Raw genomic sequence first — 11,067 nt, 5'->3', positions numbered from 1 at the left:
TCTGATGGTTGTTAGGGTTGTCAGTGTTGTGGAGGTTGTGGTTGTGGTTCTTGTGGTGGGGTTTGACGAGTTCTTGAGCATTGGGGTGGAGGTTGAGAGGGCGAGGATGGTGAATCATGGCCTCCTTGAGATGATGAGCCAACTCTACATACAGCTCTCTTTGTTGGTGCCATAGAAGAGGAAAGAATGAAGAGGTTTTTAGGGTTTGGAGAGGGGAATCAAGATGGGCAGGAAAACTTATGAGGAAATCTTTGGAAAGAGGGGGAATTTATAGGAGTTGAAAAGGTGGGTAATGGTTAGAGGGCATTTAAAGGGGCGAAGATGGCATTTGGAAGCATTTTCTCTCCTCTTCGATGAGCTTTTTGTGATGTTTTACATGAGCTCGTGTATCACTACACAGCCTAACCCGTGTAACTTTCTGTTTCTCTTGTTCTATTCTCAGGTAGGTATACGGTTCATGTACTATTATATGAGGTACCTTGTGTAACTTTCTAACTATGTATTCCTTTGTTTCCCACCTTACACATGGCCGCGTGATGAGGAAAAGAGACCCATGTAAGCTTCTGCCCTAGTTTGTCCCAACCTTGTTTTTCGAGTTTTCTGGTTACACGAGCCGTATGTCTTCACACGGGGTGACCCATGTAACTTTTAGAGTGCCTATAGCTATGAGCTTTCTAGGTCCAGAATGTTACACAGGGAGTGTACCATTACATAGCCTGACCCATGTAACTTTCTGGGTAAAATTTTCTATGCTCTCAAATGTATTTTCTTATTCTAACTCTCTAGAAGTTTATGCTAACTTGTTTTTATGTGAAAGAACTAAATGTAAGTAGGAGTTATCAACGAAAATATGCCCCTGTTTTGTGGTTTCCTCTCTTGCATGGATTAGACTTGGTGATCTCCTCTCCCCTTTTGCATTCCTCTTATCCTCTGTGTAATGTGAAGAGAGGGGTGCCTACAAAATGAGAAATAACATAAAAAAAGAAATTAAAATATAAAGAAAATGTAAAAATCTTGGGTTGCCTCCCAAGTAGTGCTTGTTTATAGTCATTAGCTCGACTGTCTTTTAGCTTTATGATCGGATTGGAGGATTGCTATAGGATTGTGTGAATCCTTTCTCAATTGTGTCTCTCGAGAAGTATGGCTTCAATCTCTGCCCATTAACTTTGAAAGCATCGGAGGTTTCGTTCCATACTTCTACTGCTCCATGCACGAAGATTTGAGTGACCTTGAAGGGTTCAGATTATCTTGACCGTAGCTTTCCTGGGAAGAGCTTCAACCTTGAGTTGAACAATAGGACAAGGTCTCCTTCCTTGATTTCTTTCCTAGTTATGCGCCTGTCATGCCATCTTTTGGTCATGTCCTATCCTTGAAGATCTTGGCATTCTCATAGGCATCTTGCCTAATTTCATCCAGTTCATTGAGTTGTAGAAGCCTCTTTTCTCAAGCTACTTTCAAGTTAAAGTTTGGAGTTTGAATTGCCCAATAGGCCTTGTGTTCAAGCTCCACTGAGAGGTGGCATGATTTCCCATAAACCAAAAGAAAGGGAGTTATTCCAATGGGAGTTTTATATGCAGTGCAGTAGGCCCACAATGCATCATCTAATTTTAAAGACCAATCCTTCCTTGAGCGATTAAGTGTTTTCTCAATGATTTGCTTTAGTTCCCCATTTGAAACTTCCACTTGACTGCTAGTTTGGGGGTGGTAAGGTGTTGCCACTTTGTGAGTTACTCCATATTTCTTTAATAATGTCTCAAATTGCTGATTATAGAAGTGACTTTCTCCATCACTGATGATTGCCCTTGGGGTGCCGCATCTTGTGAAGATGTGCTTCTTGAGGAATTTGGTTAACACTCTGGCATCATTTGTTGGTGTGACTATTGCTTCCACTCATTTTGATACATATTCTACACTAACCAAAATATACTTGTTTCCAAATAAAGATGGGAATGGACCCATGAAGTCCATTACCCACACATCAAACAGCTCTATTTCAAGTATACCGTGCAGTGACATTTCATTCCTCCTTGAGATATTTCTTATTCTTTGGCATTGATCACATGTCAGCACAAAGGATTGCACATCTTTGAATAGATTTGGCTAGTAGAACCCAGCTTGTAAAATTTTAGTTGCTATTTTTATTGTGCTAAAATATCCTCCATAAGGTGATGAGTGGCAGTGTTGCAAAATACTCTTTACCTCCTCCTTTGGTATGCATCTTCTTATTAGGCCATCATAACATCTCTTACACAGTAGAGGTTCCTTCCATGTGCAGTATCTCACATCATATAGGAATTTCTTCCTTTGTTGGTAGGACATATTGAGTGGCAAAACCCTGTACACAAGGTAATTAACAATGTCAGCATAGCAAGGGGCTTGGGATATTACAAATAAGTTCTCATCTGGAAAGGAATCATCAATTGGCAGATCGTTAAAGCTATCCCCATGTTCTTTTCACCTGAGCCTGGACAGATGGTTAGCTACTCTATTTTCCATCCCCTTTCTATCTTTGATTTCAAGGTCGAATTCCTGTAGAACTAGAATCCACTGGATCAACCTTAATTTTGCTTCTTTCTTGTTCAGGAAGTACCTAATGGCAGCATGGTCTATGTATATGACAACTTTAGAGCTAACCAAGTAAGATATGAACTTGTTAACTGTGAACACAACAACTAAAAATTCATTTTTGGTGGTTGCATAGTTGACTTATGCATCATCAAGTGTTTTACTGGCGTAGTAGATGGCATGAAATTTCTTGTCCTTTCTTTGTCCAAACACTGTCCCTACTGCATAATCACTTGCATCGCATATTTTCTCCAATGGCAGCTCATAATCTGATGGTTGCATTATTGGTGCTGAGATAAGGGCTTCTTTTATCCTGCAAAAGGCAACAAGGCAACTTTCATCAAAGTCAAAGGGAACATTTTAATTTAGCAAATTACTTAATGGCTTAGCTATTTTTGAGAAGTCCTTCCTTAATCTTCTGTAGAAGCCTATATGCCCCAAAAAGCTTCGCACTTCCTTGACTGATGAAGGTGGTGGCATTTTTTTAATGATCTCTATTTTTGCTTTTTCCACTTTTATCCCTCTTTCTGAAACTAGGTGCCCAAGGACTATGCCCTCTCTTACCATGAAATGACATTTTTCCCAATTAAGAACTAGATTTAATTCTTTACATCTTCGAAGCACTTTAGACATATTAGTTAAGCATTCATCAAAGTTGGTTCCATAGACAGAATAGTCATCCATAAAAACTTCTATTATATTTTCAATATAATCAGAAAAAATGACCATCATGCATCTTTAAAAAGTTGTGGGGGCATTACAAAGACTAAAAGACATTTTTCTATATGCAAATATTCCATAAGGGTAAGTGAATGTGGGCTTTTCTTGGTCGTTAAGGTGAATAGGAATTTGAAAGAATCCATAATACCCATCTAGATAACAGATATAGGAATATTTGGCCAGCCTCTTTAACATTTAATCTATAAATGGAAGAGGAAAATGGTCTTTCCTGATTGCACTATTCAATTTTCTATAATCAATACACATTCGTCAACCAGTGACTACCTTAGTAGAGATTAATTCATTATTGTCATTTTTTTACCACAGTTGTCCCACCCTTCTTAGGCATTACATGCACTGAACTAACTCATTTACTATCAGATATTGGGTATATAATACCTGTGTTTAATAGTTTCAAAAAAATTTTTTTTTCAATACCTCTTTCACGTTAGGGTTTAATCTCATTTGGCGTTTAATGGTGGGTTTACTATTCTCTTCCATAGGTATTCTATGTATACAAATGGAATGGTTGATTCCCTTAAGGTCTCCTATGGTGTACTCTATATACTTGCTATGGGTCTTAAGTTTCCCTAAGAGGTTTTCCTCTTCTTCATAATTCAGACTAGCATTTAAAATGACAGGATGTTTAGAATTGGAGTCTAAGAATGCATACCTTGGAGTAGAAGGAAGAGGGTTTAATTCTACCTATTTTATTTCTTCTTGAAGGCTGTTCTTGGGTTGTTCTTCCTGCAGATTTTCTACCAGAAATGCTTGGGCTAAAGGAAGAGGTGGAATTACCTCAAGAGATTCTACATATGCTACAATTTCCTTGTTCTCATTCTCCACTGTGTGGCCATGCACTATACAAGCTTTAAGAGGGTCTTTAGGATATCTCTTTTGAAATTCTTTCTCCACTAGCTTGTCTATGATGTCAACCCTTAAACATTCATCAAGTTCAGACTTTTGCTTCATTGCTTGGAATAGTTTGAATTCTACCTCTTCATCCCCCACTTTGAGAGTTAGTCGCTCATTTTTTATGTCTATAATTGCTCCAGCAGTTGCCAAGAAAGGTCTTCCCAATATTATATTAGAATTTGGACATCTTCCTCCATCTCTAGGATAACAAAATCTAATGGAATAAAAAAATTTTCCACCTTGATGGGGATATTTTCTAGGATGCCAACTAGATACTTGACAGATCTATCTGCTAATTGTAAGGAGATGATAGTTGGTCTTAGCTCTTCCACATTCAGCTTTTGACATATGGACAAGGGCATTAGGCTCATGCTGGCTCCAAGGTCACAAAGGACTTTGTCAATATTCATATTGCCAATCAAGCATGGTATGGAGAAGTTTCCAGGATCTTTCAATTTTAGAGGCAGCTTGTTCTGTAGGATGGCATTACATTCTTCTGTTAGAGCAATTATCTCATTGTCATTTGGTCTCCTTTTCTTAAAAAGGATTTCCTTTAGGAATTTTGTATAGAAGGGCATTTGAGATAACACTTCTGTAAAAGGAATATTGATATAGAGCTTCTACAAAACCTCTAAAAATTACCCAAACTACTTGTCCAATTTAGCTTTATAGAATATCTAAAAAAAAGGTAAAGGGGGCTGGTAAGGTTCTGGAAATTTCTTTTTCTTCTTTTCCCCCTCTTCTTTGCTTTCCTTAGCTTGCTTCTCTTCTTCCTCTTATTGAATATCAGGATTTCCAGGAGTTTTTTCCTTTTGTTTTTGCTTTTCTTTTGGTTCTTGTAATAGTCTCCCACTCCTCAATGTAACAACTTTGCAATGTTCTTTAGGATTCATCTCAGGTTAACTAGGTAACTTTCCACCTTGTTTGCTTGAAGAATTGGCCTACTAAGCAATCTGATTTTCAAGTATTTTATTATGGGTGGCCAGTTGATTCACTCTGGAAGTTAGTTGCTTGATTATCTCATTTTGCTATTATTGTGCTGCTAAAAAGCTCTCCATTATAAACTCCATAGTCAACTTTGATTCTGCCTATTGAGGTTGAGGGAGTGGTGGTTGTTACTGCATCAAATTTTATCCTCTGTTCTGGAATCCTAGTGGTGGTGGCCTATATCCTTGCTGCTTGTTTATGAGTTGATTCTGAGAATTCTGCAAGGTAGGCAATAAGAAGTTTAGGTGGTTCCTCTATCCAGGGTTATATGTGTTGGAATATGGGTTATTGACCTACCTCTGATTGAAGTTCCTTCCATTATTCATATAGTTCAGCTGCTCTATGGAAGGCTCGCTGTAAAGACTGCATTCTAAAGTTGTATAACCTCCTCCACAGCTATCCCAAAATTGGTTACTTGCTCCTATTACATTGGCCTGCATTCTATCAAGTCTTTTAGTGAGTTGGTCAAACTGAGCATTAATCATGCTGAAGGCATCCAATTCTAGGATCCCTGTTATTCTTCTTGCATCTCCCCTTTCATTTGACACTCAAAATTATGAGCCTCTGCCACTGTTTTCTCCATAAGGTCTCCTCCTATTATTGAATCAGCTGAACTCCTTGTGGATGGTAGCAAACCATTATAGAAATTTTGGACAAGGAGCTAATCTTCTATGCCATGGTGGAGACAATCCCTTTGAAGGTCTTTGTATCTCTCCCATGCATCATAGAGTAACTCTCCTTCCTTTTGCCTGAAGGTGATCAGTTCTAATCTCAATTTTTTTATTTTTGTAGGTGGGAAGTACCTTACTAGGAAGGCTTGTGAAAGACCTTCCCAATTAGTGAAAGTACTAGCTGGTTGAGAGAGCAGCCACTTCCTTGCTTTATCTCTTAATGAGAATGGTAATGCTCGAAGTCGAATGGCTTGATTAGAGACTCCATTCATCTTGAAAGTATCGCATAGAGCGAGAAAGCATTGTAGGTGATAGTGTGGATCCTCCATATGTGAGCCTCCAAACTGAGTTTGCTGGATCATTTGGAGCCATGCTGATTTGAGTTCAAAATTATTGGCTTCGATTGTAGGCCTAGTGATGCTGGACTGGAATCCTTGAATATCAGGGGCTATAGAGTCCCTCAGGGATCTTTGCATGTTATTGTTGTTATTAGCTATAACTGGACCTTTAATAGCTTTAGGTTCGAGTTTTGGCTCTTAATTTCTTCTTCCTCTCCTGATGGTTCTCAGAGTCTTGTCTATTTTAGGATCTAATTTTAGTAATTCTTCTTCAGGTTTGGTTATTCTGGTCATGTATTAATTTTTAGACCTGAAAGAAGAAAAAGATAAGTTAATATAAAATAACGGAATAAATAAATGTTTAAATCAGCTAAATTATTTATCGTCTAATATTACTAAACTCCCTAGCAATGATACCAAAAACTTGTTTGCCTAGTTTTATAACTACTGCAAGTGCACAGATTGCTAACAAGTAATAAAGTAATGAGTAGAGTATCGTTCCCACGAGGAGTTATAGGCGTAAGTACTAAACTACACAACAATCTTAACTGTTTAAACTATCAAAAGTTATAAGAGGTCAGATTCTAAACTAAGACAAATAACTGTTGAGAATTAAAGAAAGTGAATCTGGAAACTTAAAGAGAATTTTAATTATGTGAATAATTCTTGAATTTTAGATTTCACACCTTAACCTTGTTATAGTTTTAATCTTGCTTTATCAATGGATTAAGTGTTTGTTTCTTTGATGGAAATTAATCCTAAGGCATCCTAGATCCTCTCTCAAGATATCTAAGGCATATTTCAATTAGAGTCAAACCTTACTTTCGTTGATGATTAGTCCTAATCAAAACCCTTTAAGATCTATGATTAATTTTGGAACTCCACAAAGGTTATCAGCCTATCTCTAAGTCAGATTTTCTAGGTTCAAAATCTTGATTTTCCAATACTAATATTCACTTCTCAGTTCATGAATTAGTATCTTAAATCATGATTAGGTGGGTACCAACACATAACATGCATTAAGAACACAAGAGATTGAATCAAAGAACAAAACTCAATTCTATTAAATAAAACTCAATATATATTCATAACAAAAGTCAAGAATGCTACTTTTTAAATTCTAGAATTTAAGGAGTTACTCACTCATGGTGAGTTTAACAGACATAATGTAATAAAAGTAAAAGCACATAAAACTAATCTGAATACTAAAAATAAAAAAACCAAAGGAGGATTCTGTAGCTGTGAACTTATGGAACTTTGGCTGAGAAGTCTGTCCTTGGCACTGATGTGATCCTTCTTCAAGACGGCTAGGGTTCCTTAGGAAGGTTTCTCTCAAAACTCTTTCCTTTGTGTGTGTATATAGCAGTATCTCCAAACTCTCTCTCTTCTTCCTTTTTATGTTTTTTTGCTAGCCTTTATTTATATTAGGTGTCCTAGGGTTAAGTTTTAGAGTCCTAGGGTTAAGTTTTAAAGTCCCAAGGGCATTAGAAGTCCAATTGGTGTGCCAAAATAGGAGTTGGAGTCAAATTTAAAAAGTTGCTAAAATGTAGTACACGGCTCATGTGTCACTACACGGCCTACGGCATGTAAGTTGTTGGAGCTGATGGCCTCTTTTCAAATGGGGGTAATAAGTTACACAAGCCTTGGATGCTTACATGGGTCAACTTACACGACCCGTGTACTTGTGCATGCTCCATTTACTTCTTCAAGCCTTGGCAACAGAAAGTTAAACGAGCCTCTGAAGGTTACACATGTACCGTGGCTTTTCTGCAAGTTCTTTAAGTCTCACCAGGCAGGAGGTTATACGGGTCCGGGGTTGTGTTTGTATGACCCGTGTAAAGTGTATTAGCAACTTGCCTTGCTTCTTAAGTTCTTCCAAGCTTCCTTCTTTGCTCCTATGCCTTAAATTTCCTTCAGAACACCTAAAAATATGTAGAAAACATAGATTTTAGTGTGGATTAGTGAAATTTACAAAAACTGATAAAATTATCAAATATGCATACAATTACCTATCTAAATGTCATGAAATGTTGTACAATTGTGCTTAAAAAATATATATAATACAAGTGTATCAAGCACAATGCATTAAGTGCAATAAGTATTCTTTGCGTTCATGATCAAGGCAGCAAAAGAAATTTCTCACTCTAGTGACATTTGCAGTGAGAAAATCATAAGCCTTATAACGTGTGCTTACATCAAGGCCAATCTTCAATAACTTAGAATAAACTTCATGCTCTGAATAAACACATTGACATGTTCTTTCTACAATTTCATTTCTCTTTTCAGCAATAAGATTTCCTTCTTTAAGAACCTCAGCAACACTGTTAATAGCTTCTTTGATCCCATTAATCTCTTTTGCAATTGTACCCTTTCTTTTCTTTTTCTTTGGGGAGGCTACATCATCAGGTTGAGAGTTAACATGAGAAGTAGCTTCAATTGAAGTTGTTGGTTCACTTGCATCAGCATGTGCATAATCAAAGTTTTCTAAAGCTATGTCATTAGAAGCTAATAATTGATCAATGTCCTCAATGGTATTAAAGTTAATGCCTGAATTACCAGCACTTGATTCACTTCTCTTTCGTGACCAGCGACGTTCTTTCTCCTTTGCAGTTTCAGCTGCATCACCAGTTGCTCTATCCTTTCCATAGTGCAATAGTTGATCATAGTGATTAATTTAAGTGCACATCCATTTCTTTGCACTTGGTTTTCCCTATTTTGTATAAAATAAAAGGAAAAAATTTTCATAAAAACAATAACATTTGTAATAGAAATTTTGTATTGAGCTTTAGTTGGTAAAACTATAAATTCAAAAGAGCAAAAATACCTATATCAGTGCTTTTCAAACTTCAGGTTCTGTATCAAACATTTTAGTTATAGAACTCCAAGCAATACCACTAAAGTGTTTAAAAATATCATAACACTCATTGAAGTTATTCTTCAGGAATTTTATGTGATTCTTCACTTTAACTTTATTAATTTGTTCAATTCTAGTTTTTTTACACACTTTGGCAGCAACTTGATTTAATGCTTGGGTAGTAAAAGTACCATTCACTTGATTTCCTATATTTTGTTAGTACAAAAGAGCGCTAATGAGAACTTTATCCATAAATTCAATCCACCGAAGCATGTTTTCTTTTTCAGTCTTGTCTCTATTGTGGTCAGTGATCTTTCCTGTGTCTTTTCACGCCATGTCTAAACTATAATAACATTGGATTGTGTAAAAAAAAATAAAACATTAATGCATAAAATGACACAACACACTATTATGCAGTCCATCTATATCATAAAAATGATTTAGGCTTTGAGTTACCCAAACCACAACACACTATTAATCAAAATTACATAGGATAAAGTAGCACAAAAGTTCAATATTATCAATAGTTCATCCAATTCAGTTAACATAAGCAAAATATATAGTACCAAATTCAACTTAAAAATAACAAATTCTAATCATCCTCCATTTGAAACATAATCATGCCATATTGCAGCTGCAATGTTATCTCTTAATGTAGCACCTAATCTAGCATCTTCATCATCTTTATCTCAAAAATTGAGATTGTTCTTCCACTTCCTCCCTATTTGAGAGATCTGCATCCACTTTAGCAACCAGACTTTCGTTGAGATCCATTCCCATTAAAAAATTATGTAAGATACAACATGCCAAAATAATCTCACATTGGACATCAAATGAATATGTCTTTTCGTTCGCACTTCCAATAATTGGGAACTGTTTCTTTAAAACTCCAAATGCCCTTTCATCTGCATTACAAAGTGAAGCATGTTGCAGGTTAAATAACTCTTTGGCATTTTCAGGACCTCGAGTAGAATATTCTTTCAAGTGATATCGTATGCTTCTATAAGGCGTAATGAGACCACTCCTAAGCATAAAGCCCACATCAATAAGGTAATACTTATCTAAAACCAAATAGATTAGTTTTACAAGTTCTATTCCTAAGAAAAATAATTTAAAAGCTAAAAGCCTAATATTACCTGTTGGAATTTTTAAATTATCTTCCCTAGTTAAAGCATTTTTTATAATTCTTGAATTCGAGGATTTAACCCAAAATCATTTAGAATAGAGAAAGAGAATCCATATAGCCGACCTTAAATTTTTGGGATAAAAGCTTAGTTGAGTTGAGTTGAGTTGAATCGGACGTCGATCCTTCCCATACAGGTAAAACGTAAGTAAATTTTAGGTCAAAAGAACATGCATCAAGAACATTTTGTGTTGGATAATCCTTTCTACCATGAAATCTTAGAGCATTAACTTTTGACACCTTAACTTGAATATGAGTTCCATCAAGTGCGCCTATACAATCCTGTAAAATGGTGACTATTAGTATGCAAGTTTAACTACTGTGTGTGTGTGTGTGTATCATATTTTATTTACCTTAAAATATGAGAAATATTTATTGCTGTTCAAAATTTCTGGAGGACTTCAGAAGCATTAGGTTGTTTTAGATATTCAGCTTCAAGTGATATCACAGCTCGTAACACTGAGTGGAAATGTCTATCAAATAGTCTCAATGGAGCAACGAAAAAAGAAAGATAATGTACGAAGTTTAAAGTTTGTACAATGATGATGAGGAATGTGGCAACTTTTTCTTCAATTGAAGCACCTACATTTGAAGGAACGGAAGCATGAAAAACATAAGTTTATATCATTGATTTCAAAAATTTTTCACCTAGGGTCACATGCATCATGCAAGATTCATTTTTATCTATTTGATTTTAATGATAAACAACATATTAAGACTCTTTTAATATGTTTTTGGATCTAGATTTGCCATTTAAGATTTTAGAATTAATCAGACTAATTCATTAGAACCCTAGATTAGATTAAGAACAAGTGCACTAACCTTTTGATGCAT

At 36.0% G+C, this 11,067-nt stretch overlaps 1 protein-coding gene across 1 annotated transcript; it reads right to left on the bottom strand.

The window, feature by feature from the left end:
* Positions 1-3,990: 3,990 nt before the first annotated feature.
* On the bottom strand, positions 3,991-4,778 carry LOC131176361 (uncharacterized). The gene is made up of 2 exons (XM_058141455.1): positions 4,477-4,778; positions 3,991-4,399 (listed from the first exon to the last, which is right to left on the bottom strand). The coding sequence occupies exons 1-2, from the start codon at positions 4,776-4,778 to the stop codon at positions 3,991-3,993; spliced, it is 711 nt and encodes a 236-aa protein (XP_057997438.1).
* Between the last annotated feature and the right edge of the window lie 6,289 nt (positions 4,779-11,067).

The sequence above is a fragment of the Hevea brasiliensis genome, unplaced genomic scaffold (genome assembly GCF_030052815.1).
Source record: "Hevea brasiliensis isolate MT/VB/25A 57/8 unplaced genomic scaffold, ASM3005281v1 Scaf1, whole genome shotgun sequence".
NCBI classification, from domain to species: Eukaryota; Viridiplantae; Streptophyta; class Magnoliopsida; order Malpighiales; family Euphorbiaceae; genus Hevea; species Hevea brasiliensis.
This window is presented reverse-complemented; position numbering and strand designations above follow the sequence as displayed.